The sequence below is a fragment of the Malaya genurostris genome, chromosome 3 (genome assembly GCF_030247185.1).
Source record: "Malaya genurostris strain Urasoe2022 chromosome 3, Malgen_1.1, whole genome shotgun sequence".
Classification (NCBI taxonomy): domain Eukaryota; kingdom Metazoa; phylum Arthropoda; class Insecta; order Diptera; family Culicidae; genus Malaya; species Malaya genurostris.
In genome coordinates, this window is record NC_080572.1 from 63,251,890 (window position 1) to 63,274,251 (window position 22,362).

Here is a 22,362-nt window from a genome sequence, read left to right on the forward strand (position 1 = left end):
AAGCATTCTGGATTTGACCATACAATTTTATCTCTGGAATCGGAAGCAGATACTTCCAATGATCCTATAGTAACTTTCAAGTGAGCCTAAGATTGTTGGAATAGGTTCAGCCGTTTCACACTAGGGGTCTCCGAAGTTTCAATAAAAAGTCTTTTTTTTTAGAATTTAGATATATTTTCTATAGAAAATGGCAAACAGTATATGCTTAAGAAATTCCGATAAGACCGCTGGCAATGGGCGACGTATCTCGCGAAAATTATAACGTACAAAGGTCCAGTGACTTTCAAATTCGATTTAGTTAACTAGCTGTTTTATGAATGTGTTTTATTTTCCTAATAACCTACCTTCAAACCAATCCCAAAACCGGCACAAGTTTTTGTATGACGATTCTAAGGGGCGATCGGTCCACTCGCCCGGGCGCAACGTTGGAACTTTTTGTTTTTGCTCGTCAAAGTCATCTTTCCGGAGATGGAGTTCAGCTTTTATTTTGCTCACTAAAATAACGATGGGGGCGACAAATCTTATTTTGCCCCGGGCGCCAAATTTACCCGCCAAATTCTGAATTTCTTCGCGAATAGAGTACTGTAGTCGAGTCGAGCTTTGAAGTATATTACTGGTAGAGTTTTGTTTGTGGCTTTGTTAAAATTATGACCTTTTTCAAAAGATTCGTCAGATCAATAGCGAAAATATTAACTCTTTGGAACTATTTTCAATTGAACTACTTAGTAAAGCGAAACAATTCCTTACTTAAAAATGCGACATACTTACAAAGTGTTTTACATCTGATTGTTGTTAGAGTTGTAAATACGAATAACATATTTCCTTTGCATTATTAGAAAAATTTCTTATCGCTGACATTCGTATTTAGTTGATACCTCCACACACCATCAGTTTCCAAGAAAGCCACCTTCAAGTAACGCTAATCACGATTCGCAAGTCACTAGTTAGCTCCAATAAAAATAGTAATGACAACAGTCATTTGCAATCGGAACGATGATAGTGAGTAATTTAAGAACTGTGCAAATTAGGTATTGTTATTACCAGCGGGAGACGAACCTTCTTCAGGTCTACCACCTTGCTTATTCCTTAGATTTCCACAATGTCTCTTCGTAGCAGATATCTAAGGTAGAATTCCGCAATGGTAATCATTGAATGCAAACAAAAAGTTCGATGAATGTCGAGGTATAAAAACTAAATTTCTAGAGCATATTTGACCAGTTCTAGTATAATTCCTACAAGTGCTATCTGCTTTAGTCAGCCTGTGGCAAAATGAGAATCCGTAATGTCGTTTCTATGATTTTAGCTGTATTTTTTGCTGAAGGTGGAAACTCCAAGCAATTGCTAATGAACATGGAAACGTTTGATTACGTGTCTAATGAAATCGAAGAACGCAGCGGAGAATCCGTGCGTTCCAATCGAACAGTTGAAAGAATAAATCTGACGTTGCCAGGTAATATAATATGATACTGTGAAGAAAGTACCTAACGAATCAATCGAACTTCTCGAGGTACCAAATGGTGTGGACCAGGCAACGTCGCTGATGACTACGATGATTTGGGGAAACACGAGGAAGAGGATAAGTGCTGTCGTGATCATGATCACTGTGACAACATTCCTGCTGGGGAGACGAAGCATGGCCTGAAAAACGATGACTATTTCACCAGGTAAAACAATGTTTTCGCAATTGATTGACATTGGACTCATATGTTGTAGTATTACCCCGCTATGCCAGACTCCACTGTAAATGCGATAGAGACTTCCAGCAGTGCCTGAAGGGTATCAATACTACCTTGGCGAATCGACTCGGTGGTTTCTATTTCGCTGTACGCGACAAATGTTACAAGAAGCAGTACCCCATTGTAGACTGTGGCGAGAAGAAGAACATGTAAGAGACCGAAAATAGTATATAATTCGCATTCCATTACCGATTTCCGCAAACGGTAAAAAGTCATATTCCAGTATTGGAAAGGAATTTCAGATGAAGAATGGCCACTTGTTATCATTCAAACTCTAGACCAGTGATTCCTAAATTCGTCCTACCACTGCGGCAGCGAAGCGAAACGTTGTGTGCCCTACCGCAGTGGGGTTCAATATCGACGCCTTTGGAAATGACTGCTTTAGCCGAAGAACCAATCTCTCTGTTCTGATGGATGATTAAATTAGCAGTGAAATTCCGTCAATTCTTCATCTGGAATCCCCGTTCAAGGGTGGATTTAAAAGGTCACATACTAATCGTTTGCAAACAATAAGTTCAATTTATATTTCAGGTTGTTCCTTCGACGATGCGTTCGATACGTTTTGGACAGCTCTAAGGATCGAGAATGGCAATGGTTCGATCTACCATTTTACGATGATAACATGATGGTAGACCTCAATTGAATGTACCCCGAAAGTGTTTGAATATTTTCAGTAATCTATTTGTATGTTCACCATTACTTGCGAAATTCTTAAGAAACGAAATATTTTCTTCATGATTAATATTCAACACTTCCATTACTGCCAATAAACGAAAGTTGTCTATTCAATGCTCGTGCTATTTTTTTACTTTCCACGTTCATTTGACGCTACATATTGCGTTAGTTCTAGATTACATTTTAACACCATTAACAAACTTGCATGGTGTAGAAGCATTTTTAAAAGTTTGTGCTGTTTCACGAAAAGCATTCATTAATATATATCAGTTAAATAAGCCTTAATTGAACCATAAAAAGCAGAAAAAAATCGTTTAATTGGAACTGGAAATGCAAAGCTTGTTTATTCAAAGTAACTCTTGCATTAAAAATGACAGAAGGATAAAAAAGTTAAGACAAATAACTGCTTTTGATAAATTTCTCATGGAAGGTAAATATTTAAGTTTACTTGCGAAGAAATTCTACGCCCTTGCGAGTGGCCTTCCGGCAGTTAACCGTAACATTCGCCATGGCGTATTGGCATGTTTTTGAGTTCTTTCTTCGTTTTATTTATCAATTTCAGTTTTGGCGATAAAATTGTTGAAGTAGATCTCAAGCTTCAGGTTGACCAAGAAATTTTCGATGGGATGCCAGTCGTTCGTTCATCATCATCGCCACGTCGAGATTCGTCGGTAAAATCGAGTTGACAATCTTATTCAGCTGCTGCCGCTGCGTCATTGCCTGCAGCTTCGAAACCAGTGGACGCGACTTCCGCTTCGTGACTTGTATGTTCATGTTCGCCAGGAACTTTTTCATGATTTGGCCGGATCCACCTACCTCCCGGCCAAGCGCACGCAGCGATGGAAACACTTTTTTCTCGACCTTCCTCTTCAGCTTCCCTGGTGCTTCTTATCACTCAGGGTTGTCTTCCGCCCGAAACCAGGCTTTCTTTCGATGCTCTGATTTTTGTATAATAATGCCAAGATGTTGTAGATGCCGAAACGGGCGTATTCGGCGTACACAAGGTGGCGTACGATGTCCGTTTACGACACGGCGTGGTGCCGCTCTTTGAACGCGCATACTTCTGAACGGAGTTGCTTCACTGTTTTCACCATCACGATTAGCGTTCTACTGATAGAGCTGCCAAGTCTGTCAAGCTGTCTTCTGACACATGGGTTACTATGATTGATGCTGTATGGGTAGTTTTTTCAGTGCGAGTGAAGATCATGAAAAAAAGGTAATTGAAATGCAAACGTTATTGGTTAAATTTCTCAAATCTTTTTGAAGAAATGTGGTTCCTCGCCCAGAATACCTTGCCTCTTTGAACGTTGCAGAAAGATCAAACTCAGAATTGCAATTGGTCTAGGTTAATTAACAGATAAAAATTTTGCGTTGAAAAATTTTATGTGTACTAAAAATATTCGTGATTCACTTCGAATTTTCTTTCAAGTGTCGTAGAGAATTGGTCCTTCTTATTCCGGTAGATGAGACATGACCGAAAACTGATCAGAATTAACAAATTTCTTCAAAACTAGCGAAGTGCTGTTCAGCAAGTGCGTATCCCATCAACGCAAATAAGCGATAATCTGAAGGAGCAGATTTGCATAATACAAATCGTGATTCGACCAACATTATATTATTTTTTCTTGGATAAGTATTGAGAAATAATTCGGTGAGGAAGTATTTTCGTGGACGCGTTTTATGCCGTTTTCGCTTGATGCCAAACCTAACCCAGTTTCCACCCTAACTGCTGTCAAACCGTCTGTTTGAAGCAAGTTTCGAACGTAGTTTTAACGTTGTTGAACTGAAAATCGAGTCATTTTCGAACCTGGTTGTTATATCAGGTTTGCTTTAACCCCCGTTGCTAAATGCGAAATCAACACAAGTTCGTGAAAAGTGTTTGTTTGATGAAACTACCCTGGGTCAGTTTCAGTTTATGATTTCGGTGTCCACTGTATCTCAGCGCAAAATTTTAAGAAGTCAAAAAATCCAAGTAGCATAGTTGCAGTAGATATTTTTCTTCACCCCTACGGTTTTATTTGATTAGTTTTTGATTTTTTCAATTTTTAGAGGTTGTTCGAAGTTAAAATTGTGATTTTTCACGAAACAATCCGCCATTTTATAACTCTAATACCTCACCAAAGTAACAAAAAACGAAAAGAAAAACGTTAAATGTTGAATGTTTCGGTTAACTGCCGGAAGAGCGTAGATTTTTTTGCAAGTAAGCTCAAATAATTATCTTCCATGGGAAATTTATCGAAAGTAATTGTCTGTCTTAGCTTTTTCATCACTGTTCGCGAAGAAATCGTTCGCTTTGAAAATTAATTATAATCAGCAACCATAGTATCAACATAAACAGCAACCCGTCTTACAAACAATCAGAAAAAAAACAACCTATAAAAACAGCCTATATAGCATGTAAAAACTTTAGTATTAAGTTAGACCACGAAGAGTTAACATAACAAAGAGCAAGATTCAGCAAGGGTTTTTCTGTTTCCGTTGCTATGACGATAGCACTTGGTTGTTGATCGAGGACAATATTTTCGTCATTTACCGTTGGAAAAGTTTACCTCCTAGGCCCCAAAAAACGTCCCAACAATCACCATCCGAGAAAAGTCAATTTTTATTAATGCAAACTTAGAACGTGAGAAAATGGATTTATGTGTTATTTAAATATGAGATATTTCAGCAATACCATTGTAAGTCAACAAAACGGGCGTACACACTATGATCTATCATTTGTCTTTATTTTAAATCAACGTCGATCCTACGATTCGACGAAATGACCCTTTTGGTGAAATGACATTCGGCAAAATGACATGTGGCGAAAAGACTCTAACCCCACCATTGTTATTAGTTATTCAAACTTGAGCAATGACCTTGTAGTAGTTTTCAAACGAACTAAAAATGGTTGAAATCGGTGCCCTGTGATCTTTCGGATGCGTCACTTATATGATTATGTCTCCTAAACCGGAGGTCTCTGCCCTTCTTCTATCTTCTTCTATATATATAAAAATGCAGAGATCATTCTTTGTAATCGCATCACTTAAGAACGGATGGACGGATTAACGTGAATCTTTTTTTGTTTGATTAGTTTCCACCCCCACCGGGTTCGCACATCAAAAAAATTAGGAAAATTTGCCGGAAAAGTGGAAAAAATCCGGAAAAGTGGAAAAATTTTCCGTTGAAAAAGTCGTCAATGATTGCTAACACATGGATAAATAAGTCCCGAGACTAACAATGGAAACAACATTTTTTTTGCAAAATTTTTTTTTATTCATCAACATAATCACCTTTTAGGGTGACACAATGGTTCCAACGTTTTTCCAATTTTTCAATACCATGTGTAAAAAAAAAATTAATCTTTCGCTTCAAAATAAGCTTCAGTTTCAGCGATGACCTCCTCATTTGAGCCCAATCTTTTTCCCTGGAGCATTTTTTAAGATCAGCAAAGAGCCAGTAGTCACTGGGGGCTAAATCTGGTGAGTATGGGGGGTGGGGAAGCAGATCAAAGCCCAATTCGTTCAATTTAAACTGCTTTCTGAATCATCGACTCGTTGCTGTTTTTGTTCCATCGAAAGCAATCGCGGCACCCATATGATATCTGTGTCATCTCAGCAATCTCACGGAGCTTCACTTTACGATCTTTCATTATAATTTTTGTCACTTCACTCACATTTTCCGGTGTAACGGCTTCCACAGGCCTACCCGAGCGTTCCGCGTCATTTGTGTCGGTTGATAACGTTTAAACTCGGCGAACCACCGACAAATCGTTGCTTTTGATGGACAAGAGTCCGGATAACATTTTTCAATCCATTGTTTCGCTTGCACGGCGTTTTTACCCAGTGTTGGCGATTGCCGAAAATTTGACAGAAGCTGCTATATTGCTATCTATATTGTATACAACATTTTCAATCCGGTAGAAGATTTTATTTTTTTTTTCAAATAAAATTTTTATTAGGCTCATTTGCTTTAGCTTAACGTGGCCGATTGTCTTGTTGTTAGGGAGAGAGAAAGGGATGCCGTATTACGGGGCGGCATACTCCCCAGTTAGTAAGGGGACATAGGGAGGGTGGGACCTACACAGTATTGAATTGAAATTTGAATACATCATTGGTTTGTGGCATACATCTTTTAGACACATTTTGCGTTCGATGAATCTTCATGTTTTTCAGCTTGTAGCAATGAAGAGATTATTCTGGATTGGGATGCTTCGTTGGTGTGTTCTGACGTTGATGTGACGTTTTTGGGTAGCTTCCAGCAACTCAGTCAGTTCAAGGCAGGTGCATGCTCCGAAGCATCGTTTACACAGGCCATACTTCCAGCAACGTAAAGAAGAGTGCGGTAGAGCTGTAGACGAGAAAGAGATAGGGAGAGCACTAAATTTGAGCATTGATAGTTTTCAAGAAGTTATAGATGAGAGTCATATAAGGAAGATTTCGAGTTGCCAAGACGTCGCGGACTGGTACGAAGGGTGGTATACCTCGGGCCCGAAGGGAACCTATGAGTTGGGACCTGGCATCACAATACTCGACACATGTCCAAACAACATGTTCGATGTCATGATAACCCTCACCGCAAACGCAGACACCACTCTCAGCGAGCCCCACACGACGGAGATGCGCGCTGAACATATAATGATTAGACATGAGCCTTGACATTACACGAATAAAGTCTCGGCTCACGTCTAACCCCCGGAACCAAGCTTTCGTCGATACCTGTGGGATTATTGAGTGTAACCATCGTCCCAGAGTTCCACTATTCCATGTATTCTGCCAGCTAGCTAGAGTTTTCTGACGACAGCAACTGAAAAATTCATTGAAGCAGATTGGTCTTTCATAGATATCACCTTCTAGTGCGCCCACCTTGGCTAACGAGTCCGCCCTCTCATTGCCCCGTATGGAACAATGTGAGGGGACCCAAACCAAGGTAATCTGGTATGATTTTGCAGATAAAGCACTCAATTGTTCCCGTATTTTCCCCAGGAAATACGGTGAGTGCTTTCCAGGCTTCACTGAACGGAGAGCCTCAATGGAACTGAGACTGTCCGATACAATGAAGTAGTGATCTGTGGGCAGAGTGTCAATGATCTCAAGGGTATACTGAATTGCAGCTAGTTCTGCGACGTAAACTGAAGCTGGATCACTGAGTTTATAGGAAGCGGTGAAATTTACATTGAATATACCGAAGCCAGTGGACCCGTCTAGATATGATCCGTCAGTGTAAAACATTTTATTACAGTCGACTTCTTTAAATTTATTATTAAAAATTTTTGGGATCTCTTGAGGGCGTACAGGATCCGGGATTCCACAAATTTCTTCTTTCATGGATGTGTCGAAAAGCACAGTAGAATTAGAAGTATCCACAAAATGAACACGATTGGGAACAAACGAAGAAGGATTTATATTCTGAGCCATGTAGTCAAAATACAAGGACATAAAACGGGTTTGTGAATTAAGCTCGACGAGCTTTTCAAAGTTTTCTATCACCATCGGATTCAAAATGTCGCATCGGATTAGCAGTCGATATGAGAGATCCCAGAACCTGTTTTTCAACGGTAAGACGCCCGCCAGCACTTCAAGACTCATCGTATGGGTTGATTGCATGCAACCCAAGGCAATACGTAAACAACGATACTGAATTCTTTCCAGTTTAATGAAATGAATATTCGTAGCGGAGCGGAAACAGAAACATCCATATTCCATTACTGACAATATCGTCGTTTTGTACAACCTGATCAGGTCTCCTGGGTGAGAGCCCCACCAAGTTCCGGTTATTGTACGAAGGAAATTGATTCTCTGTAGGCATTTTCGTTTCAAATACCTAATGTGACATCCCCAGGTACCTTTGGAATCGAACCAGACCCCGAGATATTTAAATGTGAAAACCTGAGCTATGGTTTCACCCCCTAGTTGAAGCTGTAGTTGCGCAGGTTCTCGCTTCCTTGAAAATACAACCAGCTCAGTTTTCTCCGTAGAGAACTCGATACCCATTTGAAAAGCCCATGTCGACAAGTTGTCGAGGGTATCTTGCAATGGTCCTTGGAGATCGGCAGCTTTGGGTCCTATAATAGACACAACACTGTCGTCGGCAAGTTGTCTTAGCGTGCAAGATGTGTTGATACATTCATCAATGTTATTTACGTAAAAGTTGTATAAAAGGGGGCTTAAGCATGAGCCCTGAGGAAGACCCATGTAACTGAATCGCTTTGTCGTCAAATCACCATGCTCAAAATGCATGTGTTTCTCGGACAATAGATTATATAAAAAGTTGTTCAAAACTGGTGAAAGACCATGCTGATGCAACTTCTCAGATAGAACGTTAATGGAAACTGAATCGAATGCCCCCTTGATGTCGAGGAAAACTGATGCCATTTGTTCTTTACGAGCAAATGCCATTTGAATTTCTGTTGAGAGCAACGCTAGACAATCGTTCGTTCCTTTGCCCCTGCGGAACCCAAATTGTGTACCTGAAAGCAATCCATTTGTTTCGACCCAATTGTCTAGACGGAAGAGAATCATTTTCTCCAACAATTTCCGAATACAGGAAAGCATAGCAATCGGCCGATACGAATTGTGATCGGAGGCTGGTTTTCCAGGTTTTTGAATAGTAATAACTCTCACTTCTCTCCATTCGTGTGGGACAATATTACCCTCGAGGAACTTGTTGAATAAATTCAACAAGCGCCTTTTGGCAGAGTCGGGAAGATTTTTCAACAAGTTGAATTTAATTCTGTCTAACCCCGGGGCTCTATTGTTACACGACAAGAGCGCAAGTGAGAACTCTACCATCGAAAACGGTGTTTCGTTTGTATTCAATGTCGCGACGCGGGATATCTTCTGTTCCGGAACAGAATCAGGACATACTTTCTTAGCGAAATCAAATATCCAGCGGTTAGAATATTCCTCGCTTTCGTTCGCGTGATTTCGATTGCGCATGCGACGGGCCGTATTCCAAAGAGTGCTCATTGCTGTTTCTCTCGTTAATCCGTCAACAAACCTTCGCCAGTAACCGCGTTTCTTAGCTTTAATCAGACTTTTCATTTGAAATTCTAACGCCGCGTATTTCCGATAATTATCTGGAGTTCCGTTCCTTCTAAACGAGATGAAGGCTGAAGCTTTTTTCGTTTTCAGCTCTGAGCACTCTTTGTCCCACCATGGGTTGGGAGAACGCATACTAGTTTGCGCGCTAGGTACTCGTTTCGTCTGAGCTTGAATTGCGGTGTCAAGAATCAAGCCAGCCAAAAATGTATACTCTTCCTCCGGAGGAAGCTCCTGTGATGTTTCTAGTTTCTCAGACATCGAGCTCGCGTAACGTTTCCAATCAATGTTTCGTGTGAAATCGTACGAAACATTGATTGTTTCCGATGGTCTTCCACGGTTGGTGATAGAAACTATGATCGGCAAGTGATCGCTACCGTGAGGATCACAGATTACCTTCCACTTGCAATCTAACTGTAGCGAAGTCGAGCAAAGGGATAAATCCAGCGCACTTGGTTGTGCTGGCGGTCTAGGGTTCCGTGTCATTTCTCCCGTGTTTAGAATTGTCAAATTGAAGTTGTCACACAGATCTTGGATTAACGAAGAACGATTATCATCATATAAGCAGCCCCATCCTGTACCATGCGAGTTAAAGTCCCCTAAAACCAGCCGCGGTGAAGGAAGAAGTTCTATGATGTCTGCAAGCCGACGATGCCCTATCGAGACTCTGGGAGGAATGTAGATAGAAGCTATACATAGATCTTTGCCTTTAATATTAATTTGGCAAGCAACAACTTCAATTCCCGGTGTCGAGGGGAGGTTAATACGATAAAATGAATAGCACTTTTTAATCCCTAAAAGTACCCCTCCATAAGAGTCTTCTCGGTCCAGGCGGATTATGTTAAAATTATGGAAGTCGAGGTTGATGTTAGAAGTAAGCCAAGTTTCACTCAAGGAGAATACATCGCAATTATGAGTATGTATTAAGTGTTTGAAAGAATCAAGTTTTGGGATGATACTTCTGCAATTCCACTGAAGCACAATGATCATATCTTCGATTCTCAGTGGTAAATTATCCATCAAAAGATACGATCGCTGCAAGGAGGGGCCATTGTTCAGTCAACTGTTTTAAAAATGTCCTTACTGTTGGCAGTAGAGCAGTTAGGAAGCTTTTCAGAGGATCAGTAATATTGAAGGCTGTTAATATCCAGTCCACGATATCAGAAAATTTCAATAATCCAGCGTTTGTTGGATTTTCTGGTTGTGCTTTGGGGTCATTCGGGTTTTTTGATGCCCCAGGAAGTGCTGGGTACTCCTTATCATCCCTAAGTTTTTTGAACCCAGGAGGTGTTTGCTTCGGTTTTGAGTCAGCACTTTTTGTTTCCGTTTGGTTCTTTTGTGACGAAGAGGACAGTCTGAGGCCTTTACGAGGAAGCTTGGGAGAAGCCAGATTTTGTCTTTTCCTGCTTCCTTCAACCTGTGTGTAGGAAGGTCCTTCGCCTGGGTCGTCAGAGGTATCCTCTTCAACTGGCAAGATTGCAAACGGGTTCTCAGGGGTCGATGGAGTGGTTCTTTTTAAGATTTCCGCATAAGAACGTTTGGAACGTTCTTTCACGGATCGCTTCAATTTCTCCGCACGCTGTATGTACGTAGGGCACACCGAAAGATCATGAGGATTCTCCCCGCAGTAGCAACACTTTTCCACTGCTCTTCTGCAGAGATCGTCCTCATGGGCCTCTCCGCATTTGCCGCATCGCAGTTTGTTGCAACAATAGGTTGCCGTATGACCTAGCTGTTTGCAGCTTGTACAATGCATTACCCGCGGTACATACAGCCGAACAGGTAGACGAACTCCACTCACTACCAAATAATTTGGAAGTGCAGATCCGGCAAAAGTCACGCGAAATGAGTCCGATTGGTAAAATTTACCATCTATCGATTTGGAGTGCAATTGCTTGCACTCCAAAATTTTCACTGGTTGAAGGTCGGGGTTTTTGAAACGGCCTACCCCGTCCTTCATCAGATCTTCGATTGTCAGACTTTCGTCACGGACCACACCGTCGATCTCCACCACATGAGACGGGACGTACACGCGGTACTCCTTCGTGAACAACTCGCTGGTAGCAATCCCGTTTGCTTGCTTCAGGTCGGACACAACAACGCGTAACTTGTTTGGCGAAACCTTATCTATTGTTTTTATTGCCGAGAAATGTTTTTCCAGGTCCCGAGCAATATTTAAAACTCTGAGAGACTTTAATTTGGGCCGGAAGTATACCACCCACGGACCCCCCGAGCCATCGTCTTGGTAAACTTTTTGGCGAGCAGGCAATATCTTAGAGGGAGATGGAGGCATCGGAGAGGGAGATGGCATTGGAGAGGGAGATGGTATCGGAGGGGGAGATGGTATAGGAGGGGTAGATGGCATCTCGGAAGCAAACTCAGCCTCTAAATGTTCTTCGTTCATTCGTTCAGCTTCGCCCTCCTCCGAGACACCCCCACTGTCATCAATATTCATATTTAAAGTGCGGGAGTAAAGAAGTCTCCCGCACTTGAAATGAGAAAGAAAGAAATAAAATGAAAAGAAAATATATGAATAGTAAAAGTTGAAAGAAAAAGTTTGAGAAAATACTTAACAGTATGTCACGGTAAACTGTTAGGTGAGTTGCTCCTTCACTCCTTCGTTGTGCTTCAGCGTTACCTTGACTCAGGATTTGGCTGCTGCGATGCGGGTAGCAAACAATAGAAATAACTGCTGCCCGAGGATAGCACAATAGCGTCTACTGTCGATACCGATACAAAACCGGTGCACAGACAGAACTCACTTGCGGGGATGCTACTTTTGATCACTTTTATTTAATGCCTATACTACAGCCTCTGCTGTGATAGGCACCTTCGTCTTACCGATGTCGATTGTTAAAAAAACGCGTGTGCTCACTTCGAACATTCGGTTACGAATGCGGTAGAAGATGCTGCAAGAACTCGAGTCTCTCAATGCATGAACCGCGAGAGAATTTTTCTACATGCCTTCGCTCCACTTCATACTCTGAGTATTTCACGGCCCTTAAAAAAATTTACAGTCTGATAATGATCGTTGCTGTGTGGAATTTCCCAAGAGAGAATCGCAAGTTGACAATTATCGCAGAAAATCGAGTCGATAATTCGACTTGATGATTATCATACGGTTGCAATATTTCAAAACCCTTGTGTGGAGCATTCACATACATTTTCATAGACACAACTTATACAAAGATTATATGCACATAGTTAGAATAAGCGGCAATAGTAAAATGATTCTATCGCAATTATCAAATGCCTGTATAGAATCGGATCGCGAAACGCGAATAAGCGACCGTTTGTTGCTTCAGAGAAGATCCCCACAGTAGCGTGCTAACCTTTGATTCTCAGAAATGTCATCGAGAGAAATTCGCTCTCGCACTGTTGACGATTCTATGTTAAATGAGCCATGCCGGGTTTTTGTTGTTGCGATGATTTCCAATTCTCTTTGATGACACTGATTCAATCGTTGAAGAGTTGCCAGTGAACGTTCTTTGATACGATAAAAGCCATCCTTGTTTTTACCCATTAAAAAACAATGTTTTATCAAAACACGAAACTCGGTTTTTTCCATTTTTTAAACAAACTACAAAACGACTTTACTCCAACCTCGATAACTCAGCTGTTTCTGGTCGGATCGACTTAAAATTTTGACCCGTTTCAAGCAAAGGTTAGTACTCTAGAAAGACGTGGTTACTGGTTTACTACGAGCGCCATCTCTGCTTTAGTCTCGGGACTTTTGATCCATGTGTTAGATCTACGATTGATGTTTGGCGCGCAACGAGTTTGGTGTTGGTGTTTGGTCGTCGAAGAAAAGAATACTAGATCGTTAGATAATCTTTTGGCGCGCAACGCGTTGTTTTCTGTGGAGATTTCAATGCGTATTTTATCGATTTTACCCAGGCCCTGTGGTGGAGGAGGAGCACTATGAGGGAAGCTGAGCTGCAAGCAACCGGGCGGGTTATAGATGGTGGATAATGCTTAGTCGCGATAGCAACTCGTTGTGACTCGCGACCCGAACCATGTAGCGGGGGCTGACTGCAGGTGTGGGTAGGACGAGGTAGTGGGCCCTACACGTTCTAGGCCTAAAAACCACAAGACCTAAAGCAGTTGGCCCTGACAAGGCGAGCTGGCGCCGCCTTTCAATATGCACCTGGCCCAAATCTCTCTCTTCTCGCGGTCCTTCAGCGTTACTGCAAGGTTGGCGCAGGCCTAGCTAGCCGCCCATAAAAAGGGCTTGCTCAGGAAGTTCAACAAGAAAATTCGGATGGATCTAATCGGCTCAGACCTTTGCGACGAAAACGGACAAGAGATTGGAAACTCGGTACGTGGAACTGTAAGTCTCTCAACTTCATCGGAAGCACGCGTATACTATCCGATATAGTGAAAGACCGCAAGTTCGACATTGTAGCGCTGCAGGAGGTGTGTTGGAAGGGGTCTACGGTGCGGGTCTTTCGCGGGAACCACACCATATACCAGAGCTGCGGCAACACACACGAGCTGGGAACAGCTTTTATGGTGGTGGGGGAGATGCAAAAGCGTGTGATAGGATGGTGGCCGGTCAGCGACAGAATGTGCAGGTTGAGGATCAAGGGCCGGTTCTTCAATATCAGCATAATTAACGTGCATAGTCCCCACCTCGGAAGTAGCGATGATGACAAAGACGAATTCTACGCGCAGCTGAACGTGAATACGATCGCTGCCCAAGACATGACATCAAGATCGTCATCGGCGATTTCAATGCTCAGGTTGGCCAGGAGGTGGAGTTCCGACCGGTGGTTGGAAGGTTCAGCGCCCACCAGCAAACGAACGAGAACGGCCTAAGACTCATCGACTTTGCCAACTCCAAGAACATGGCCATAAAAAGCACCTTTTTCCAGCACCGCCTCCTGCACCGATACACCTGGAGATCACCCATGCAAACGGAGACACAAATCGATCACGTCCTGATTGATGGACGGCATTTCTCGGACATTATCGACGTACGAACCTATCGGGGCGCTAACATCGACTCGGACCACTACCTTGTGATGGTTAAGCTGCGTCCAAAACTGTCCGTTGTGAATAACGTACGGTACCGGCGCCCGCCGCGGTATAATCTGGACCGACTGAGGGACACCGAGGTCGCGACTGCCTACGCGCGGCATTTCGAAGCAGCGTTGCTAGCGGAGGAGGAGCTCAATGATGCTCCCCTGGAGGACTGCTGGACCAGAACTAAAACAGCCATCAGCAATGCTGCGGAGAGCGTCCTGGGATACGTGCCAAGGAGTCGACGGAACGAATGGTTCGACGGCGAATGCCAGGAGATATTGGACGAGAAGAATGCAGCACGCCCAGCGATGTTGCGTCAAGCCACCCGTCAGAACGTAGAATCGTATCGACAGAGACGAAAGCAGCAAACTCGCCTTTTCCGAGACAAACAGCGCCACCTGGAAGAGTTGGAGAGAGAGGAGATGGAGATACTGTATCGTTCTCAGGATACACGGGCGTTCTACAGGAAGCTGAATGACTCTCGCAACGGCTTCATGCCGCGAGCCGAAATGTGTAGAGACAAGGAAGGTGGCATCCTGACGGACGAACGTGAGGTGATCGAAAGGTGGAGGCAGTACTACGATGAACATCTGAATAGTGCACAGGCGGACAATCAGGCGTTGGAGGAGGAAGATTATGTCAGTGTCGCAGCCGACGGAGATGTACCAGTGCCCACTATGAACGAGGTCAAGGAGGCTATCCAACAGCTCAAGAACAACAAAGCAGCTGGTAAGGATGGTCTAGGAGCAGAACTCTTCAAAAGGGGACCGGAGAAACTGACGGAATGCATGCACCGAATAATCGAAGAGATCTGGGACAGAGAACAGCTACCGGAGGAATGGAAGGAAGGGGTCATCACCCCGATATACAAGAAAGGTGACAAATTGGGCTGTGCAAACTACAGGGCAATCACAGTGTCAAATGCCGCCTACAAAGTGTTATCCCAGATCCTGTTCCGGCGCCTATCACCACTGGTAAATGGATTTGTCGGGAGTTATCAGGCCGGGTTCATCAACGGCAGATCAATAAACGACCAAATCTTCACTATACGGCAAATCCTTCAAATTGAAATTTTCAATGGCTGCCCTCGTGACTGGGTCGTTATTGCATTTGCAGACGCAATAGGACTTTTCAACCCGAATGTTAAATCATTTTAGATCACCAGGAGGAAAATTCTTTTTTGACATCTCTTCTCTCTCACCGCTAGTCTAATACCATAACAAAGTCGTGGTGAATCGATGTTACGCAGCGTGTCAGATCAATGTTATATTAAAAAAATAGCAATAGAATGATAAATTGCCGTACGTTAAAAGGTTCAAATGACAGTGCCATACAATATACTGTTCATTAACTTGACAATGAACAATGAATTCATTTAAATATACTCTCACACACAGATTTTGAATTTTACAGGTGATCTAATCCCACATATGATGTAATTCATTAAGACTTAACTTGTCAAATGACGGAAAATTCCATTAGTAATGACTAAATGCTAGATGAGCCTGAATTTTACAGGTTCCGAATGTTATTTCTATTCGGCTAGCAAGTGCAACTGTTCGAAGCTGATGCGTGCTTCCATGGCTCAGTCGATTAATGGACGTACTTTGCTACCCAATGATTCTCGGATCAAGTCGCCGCTCTCACTGTTAGTAGTTTTCTTTTATTTCATTGAATTCCATATGCATGTTCTTGAACTATATTTACGTGAAATGCGACGCTCCACTTATGTACATCTTATAAGATATAAAACCACAAGGTTTTTTCGAAGTGTATAAGGCATTCGCATCAATTAGTCAAGCAACAACATCATTTTTCCGAATACTCACCCTACAATCAACGAATCGCGATGAGAGACCAGAGAATCAATGTGCAAAGAGTGCAATACTTCTGTTACAGTGAAGCGAAAATAAGCAGTCACTGTACCAGTACTCGTATTATCATTTGTGCCAATTTATTGAACAGGAACAGCAGATCTCATAAATAATGGTTTTAAGGTATCAGTATACAGACTCTTCTCGATAGATTCGTAGCAATGGAAAAAAAAGTTTAAGTCATAGAACGAATCTTAAGTTAAACTCAAAAACAATTCTGACTGTCTTCTTTTGAATGTTCAGTAATTGCGCTAAAACATCCAACTTTTTTTTACACATTGCATGTGACCGAATTGAACCGGTAGCTTGTGGGTAATATAAATTGTTACTGATATTCACCACCTGCTCCTCCAGCTATTGAAAATATAAGCCCGAGTTTCTTATTGGAAAAATTAACACAATGTTGAAGAGGAATATATTTACGATATGCACTTATGGTTATGAGACTCTGCATCTGCACTCATGGCAATGAAACTGAAGGCCCGCATTGATTTTAGTTTCCTCCTGATCTGTCAAGTTTTGATGTTCTTCACAAACACCAAAAACTCTCATTCCATTACAGAAATTGTATTTGACAGTAGTATCTAATTAGCACTCATAATACGCGACTTAATAAATTAATTCACGTGAAAGATAAATTCTTTATTTTTACGTTAAACCTTGCACGGTACAGTCCATTCGTCAATTCGTTTCACAATTTCCTGATTTGTTGACTGGTATGCGATATTAGATTTTTTTTTCTCCTACCGACAATGGTTTTAATACAACATTTATTTGGTTAGTATTAAGCAATTATGTCATTTGTTCAATTATTTTGATACACCTTTAAGCACGTGGTTCGAAATGATTAATCACATCGATATATATATATATATATATATATATATATATATATATATATATATATATATATATATTTCTGATATTACATCTTTTAAGATTTTATCTGATCAACAATTCTTCTCCATGTAACTCGATCCATGGCTGCTTGCCTCCAACCACGTCGGCGCCCGATACTATCCAGGTTTCGCTCCACTTGGTCCAGCCACCGTGCACGCTGCGCTCCTCTTTGTCTTGTACCTGCCGGATTAGAGGTGAACACCAACTTGGTGGGGCTGTTGTCCGGCATTCTCACGACATGTCCCGCCCACCGTACCCTTCCAGCCTGGGCTACTTTCCGGATACTTGGCTCACTTTAGAGTTGCGCTAGTTCATGGTTCATTCTTCTCCTCCACACTCCATTCTCCTGCACACCACCGAAGATCGTTCTCAGCACCCTCCTTTCGAAGACTTCGAGTGATTGCAGGTCCCCCTCGAGCATTGTCCACGTTTCGTGCCCGTAGAGAACCACCGGTCTTATCAGTGATTTGTACATGGTGCACTTCGTGCGGGGCTGAAGTTTCCTGGATCTCAATGTTTTGTGGAGTCCATAGTAGGCACGACTTCCGGATATAATGCGCCTCCTGATCTCCCGGCTGGTGTCGTTGTCCGCAGTCACCAGTGAGCCAAGATAGATGAACTCGTCAACCACCTCGAACTCGTCGCCGTCGATCGTAATACTGCTGCCCAGACGTTGCCTATCGCTTTCAGTTCCGCCAGCCAGCATGTACTTTGTCTTAGACACATTTATCCTCAGTCCTACTCGTGCGCTTCGCGCTTTAGTCGGGTATACAGATCTGCTACCGTCTCCTTGTTTCTACCGATTATATCCACGTCATCAGCGAAGCACACGAATTGTCCGGACTTCGTGAAAATCGTGCCCCGCATGTTGAGCCGCGCTCTTCGCATAACTCCTTCAAGTGCGATGTTGAACAGCAGGCAGGACAACCCATCACCTTGTCTTAATCCCTACGTGATTCGAACGGTTCCGAGAAACCGCCCGCAATCCTGACACAACACTGTACACCATCCATCGTAGCCTTACCCGAGTAAAGTGTGAGGTCAAAAAGAAAACTCAATTTGATGTTGTGCTGTTCGTATATATCGATTACTTAATTTGCTATCATTTTGGTCGTTTTAACGGTTAAAAGATCAAAATTGAAAGCAAAAAAAATGCTGTGTGACATCAAACTGGAAACTAGTTCTGCTCTCAGTGAAAGCACATTGAAAACTTAATATGATGTAGATTTTCTCGAAATGACACGTCACGAGCATAATCTAAAAATAGAACTGCCAAAAAAGGTCCGGGATAGTATACATTTAGGCGATATTACTCGCAAGCAAGAAAAAAGATTTTATGCAATCTCCATTTTAGTCGCAAGCAAGAAAAAAAGCTTTCATGCCATTTTCCAACACTACCGCGGAGAGAATTGGTTTCGAACTTAGGTGATTTGGAATGCGAACTTTTTGCGATTGCTATGGACTGTAAGTGCTTGCTATAAGGGGACGGAAAATGTTCGGTTATATGACAAGCAGTATTGGTTCACAAAGTTGTATGAAGGTAGTTTCTGTCAGTGCACACTCGTTGCGTCGCTTTCATCCCGCATCCACCGTGAATAGCAGTGTGGCTATTTGAGCACAGTAAAAAAAAAGTTCTCTTTGTCCTTCTCATATCCAAAGCTGTAGCATTCAAACATTATAAGATTAAATTGAGTTAACTACTTGATCTCACACAACTCGCACATCTAATCACTTTGAAATGTGAATTTAGAGGCTCTGAAGACCGAACGTTTTACAGTGAAGTCTTCTACAACACAGGAAACGTGAATTAGGAATCCGGCCATAAGGTATCCCAGATTATTTCGACCGTCCCACGACAAAAGGGCCTAACTGCAAATGACCGTTTCTCTTTGTTTACTTTTTCTTTCACGATTTACCAAACCGATTTTATTTTCGACGCTTTAGTCTTCGCAAAACTTTCAAGGTAAAACAACAAGCTTTCGATTTATATTGGAAAATTAAACAAATATTTTCTTGGTGGCTCCTCTAAGCCACTAAAGTATTATTAAGAATTAGCTCTAGGTTCTGAAATCTGAGACATTCAATGTTCGATGTTCGAATTTCGTAAACAATGAATTTTTCCATACTGTTGGATATAAAGTTATGGGTATTTTCAGACCGGGTTCGGCGAGTAGATTATTTTCGACATTCAGTTCCCCGATTTCTGGATGCACTGAAAATAATGGTCTAAAAACTTTGGAATGAACTTCGCGACTACGTATGATTACAAATATCGAAACATTATACTTAACGTATCTAGAAGGAAGTCGATGACGTCAAATATATTTCTCATATCAAATTCTGAAATAAGCTCCTTCTACGGCAGACGTTCAGCGAGATGGAAATGCCAAAGCCACTATTCAGATTGACCTGCTTCAGACAAACGTGGTACCGATGATCGCCAATTTATCTAATGCCTCCTTCCATTGAAACTTAACTTTGTATTTTTGTGCTGCCATTTGAAATATGCTCAATTTCAATGGATTCACTAAGTTGTTGATTTTAATATTTTCATTTTTTGAGTTTCACAAAACTTTTGCCTTTATTCCTTTTTTTTTGCCATTAAACAGCAAAATGATAACACAATGTGATATTAATTGAAAATTTTATGAGTCGATATCATATTAGGATTTCAATCTGATGTTACGATCATAATCAAATATCAATTTGTTCTAATTTTGATGTTAGACTTTACTCGGGTAGTCAGTCTTGTCAGCTTCCCAGGGAAGCCGTTCTCGTCCATAATTTTCCATTGCTCTACACGGTCTACCGTGTCGTATGCGGCTTTGAAGTCGATGAACAGATGATGCGTCGGGACCCGGTATTCACGGCATTTTTGGAGGATTTGCCGTATAGTGAAGATTTGGTCGTTTGTTGATCTGCCGTTGATGAACCCGGCCCGAAATCAATTTGAATAAGAGAAACCATTATTCCGATCCTGTAAACTTATGAACGGCTTCGTATTCAACAGAAGAGAAGATAAACAAAGTCATTTGAAAAGTTCACAGAGAATTCAAAAAAACTATTTTGATCGAGACGAAGTTCGACGGGTCAGCTAGTACTTTATAAATATTAGTATCCCAGCGCTACTGTAAACATTCATTATTCGGTTACGGTTTACGAGACTTGTTTAACAAAATAAAAAATTCATTGTAAAATTGACATCACTTAAACAGTATTATAGAAGTGAATGACTTTGCAATTAAATTGTACTATTTATTTGTAAATATATTTAAATTTAGTAATTTTGAAGAGCTTTCAATTCTGAACTGCAATCGTACCTCACGAAATGTGTAGAAAATATCACGAGAACGTTCTAGGGTTAAATAAAATATTGTTAATCTTCAGAATAACTTCTCTAATGTATGCTAGATGTAAGCAAAAGTGATGCCTTAACGAGAAATAAAATGTAAATGGCCCTAATAAATAAACGTTTATGGAAAAAACATATTTTTTGAATTCAATAACCTGTCTTTCGTGTACATGACATGAATAATCGAAGGTCACGGTCAAAATAGATTACATGCTACATAAACGACCATAATCATCGATGGCGTACCACATGACAAGTTATGCAAGACTGTGTCTAGGTCGATCTAAGGTCAGTGTCCTACATCGCCGATTATCAAAGCGCTATAAAAACTCGACCTAGCGCAACACCTACGCAATTGCCAACAAAAATCATTTTTAGTTCACCTGAGTGGAATAGAATTGGATGCAACATGTGTGCTATTGCATTGAGTCCAAAAAATCCATTGAATTCAATTACATCTTCCCCACATAATGTTTATTTACCTGAATCTATAGCCTCAACATGTCGAAGTTTGCCATAATATCCTCAATGTCGACAACAACAACGAAGTTGCGCATGTTCGCCAGTCGATACATTCCATGATAACAACTGTGAGTCAGAGCGAGTCAGGGAAATCCTACCGTTTTATCTCGCTCGGGAAAGTAACTACAAAAACCGAGCTCTCCTCATCGATTGGGCCATTTTCATTTCTGCCATCGTCAGTGCTGCCTCGCTATCAACCATACCCCTCATATATAAAAAGAATAAAAAGATTCTTTGTAATTCTCTGTTGCTTAACGCGAAAAGGGGAATCTTTTCCCTAGACCGATCAGCGCGAATAACACCGTTTTGTCTGCCATTCGGTTGAGACGAGTAATTCATAAGATCGCGACATTTTTAGTTCCGTTCGCTCAAGTGAAAACGGGAATCCTTTCGCGAAAAATCGATAATAATAAAAAAGAACCAACAGGAGGCCAAATTCGGGAGACGTTAGAAAATCGAAGCTCTCGGTAGTAAGACACAATTTTCAAAATTTTAGGGAAAACTAGACCAAATTTATCTAGGCAATAAATAAGTGTAGTATTACAATTGTTCGTAAAGTTCGTGTAAAATATAAGCAATCGGCAATAATTCGATTCGGGTACACCAGTTAATGTGAGTGAAAAAATGAAGTTCCTGGTTCGAGCTGACGACTGAAGGGAAGTAGAAAAAATTCCGCTTCAGCCCAAAACTTGTATCATTACGGTATAATCATACCAAATTGGATTATTTCTGAAACTTTACGGTAATCGATCAAGCGAAAATTGCATAAATTTAGGCGTCTAAAGCACAGTACGAATACGACCAAAACGGCAAAGTCGGTTGCCAGCTGCAAGTTTTTAGCATCAACCGTCACGCCACAGACAAATCCAATGAAACCAAGTTTTAAAAACGGAAAATTTGCAACATCAATCTATGAAAAATGTCTTTGCCAAAAGAGTGGAATCTCCAGGTAAGTACTGTTTGGTTTAATTTAATTTCATCTATTGAGTCATGTGATTATGAAACAGGTTGTTCATATTACACAAATTGTTTTCAATTTGCACAATGTGCACAATTTGCATTAGTGTTGGTTTCTTCTGCACTATGTTACTGTTTGCAGTTGACTTCTGCCATGCGTCCGATATGCGCGTGGTAAATTCCTACATTGTCGACGGAATGATGCAGAAAGCAATTGAATACATTTTCCGGATGTGACCCAGTTAACAGTTGCTGCGGTACATATTCTGAATTATCGATGAATTAAGCATGTGACTGGCCAC

At 41.4% G+C, this 22,362-nt stretch overlaps 2 protein-coding genes across 3 annotated transcripts in view; both read left to right on the top strand.

Moving 5' to 3' along the window:
* Window positions 1–1,251: 1,251 nt before the first annotated feature.
* LOC131438582 (phospholipase A2-like) lies at window positions 1,252–2,525 on the top strand. Its single transcript, XM_058608689.1, has 4 exons — window positions 1,252–1,450; window positions 1,508–1,664; window positions 1,733–1,885; window positions 2,268–2,525. The coding sequence occupies exons 1-4, from the start codon at window positions 1,270–1,272 to the stop codon at window positions 2,377–2,379; spliced, it is 603 nt and encodes a 200-aa protein (XP_058464672.1). The 5' UTR covers window positions 1,252–1,269; the 3' UTR covers window positions 2,380–2,525.
* An 18,725-nt stretch (window positions 2,526–21,250) lies between these two features.
* LOC131438618 (uncharacterized) overlaps window positions 21,251–22,362 on the top strand; it is a 77,029-nt gene continuing 75,917 nt past the window's right edge. For both annotated transcript variants that reach the window (XM_058608748.1, XM_058608747.1), the window contains exon 1: window positions 21,251–22,052. In XM_058608748.1, the coding sequence (XP_058464731.1) occupies window positions 22,023–22,052 (30 nt within the window). In that variant the 5' untranslated portion in view covers window positions 21,251–22,022. The remainder of the gene's footprint in view (window positions 22,053–22,362) is intronic.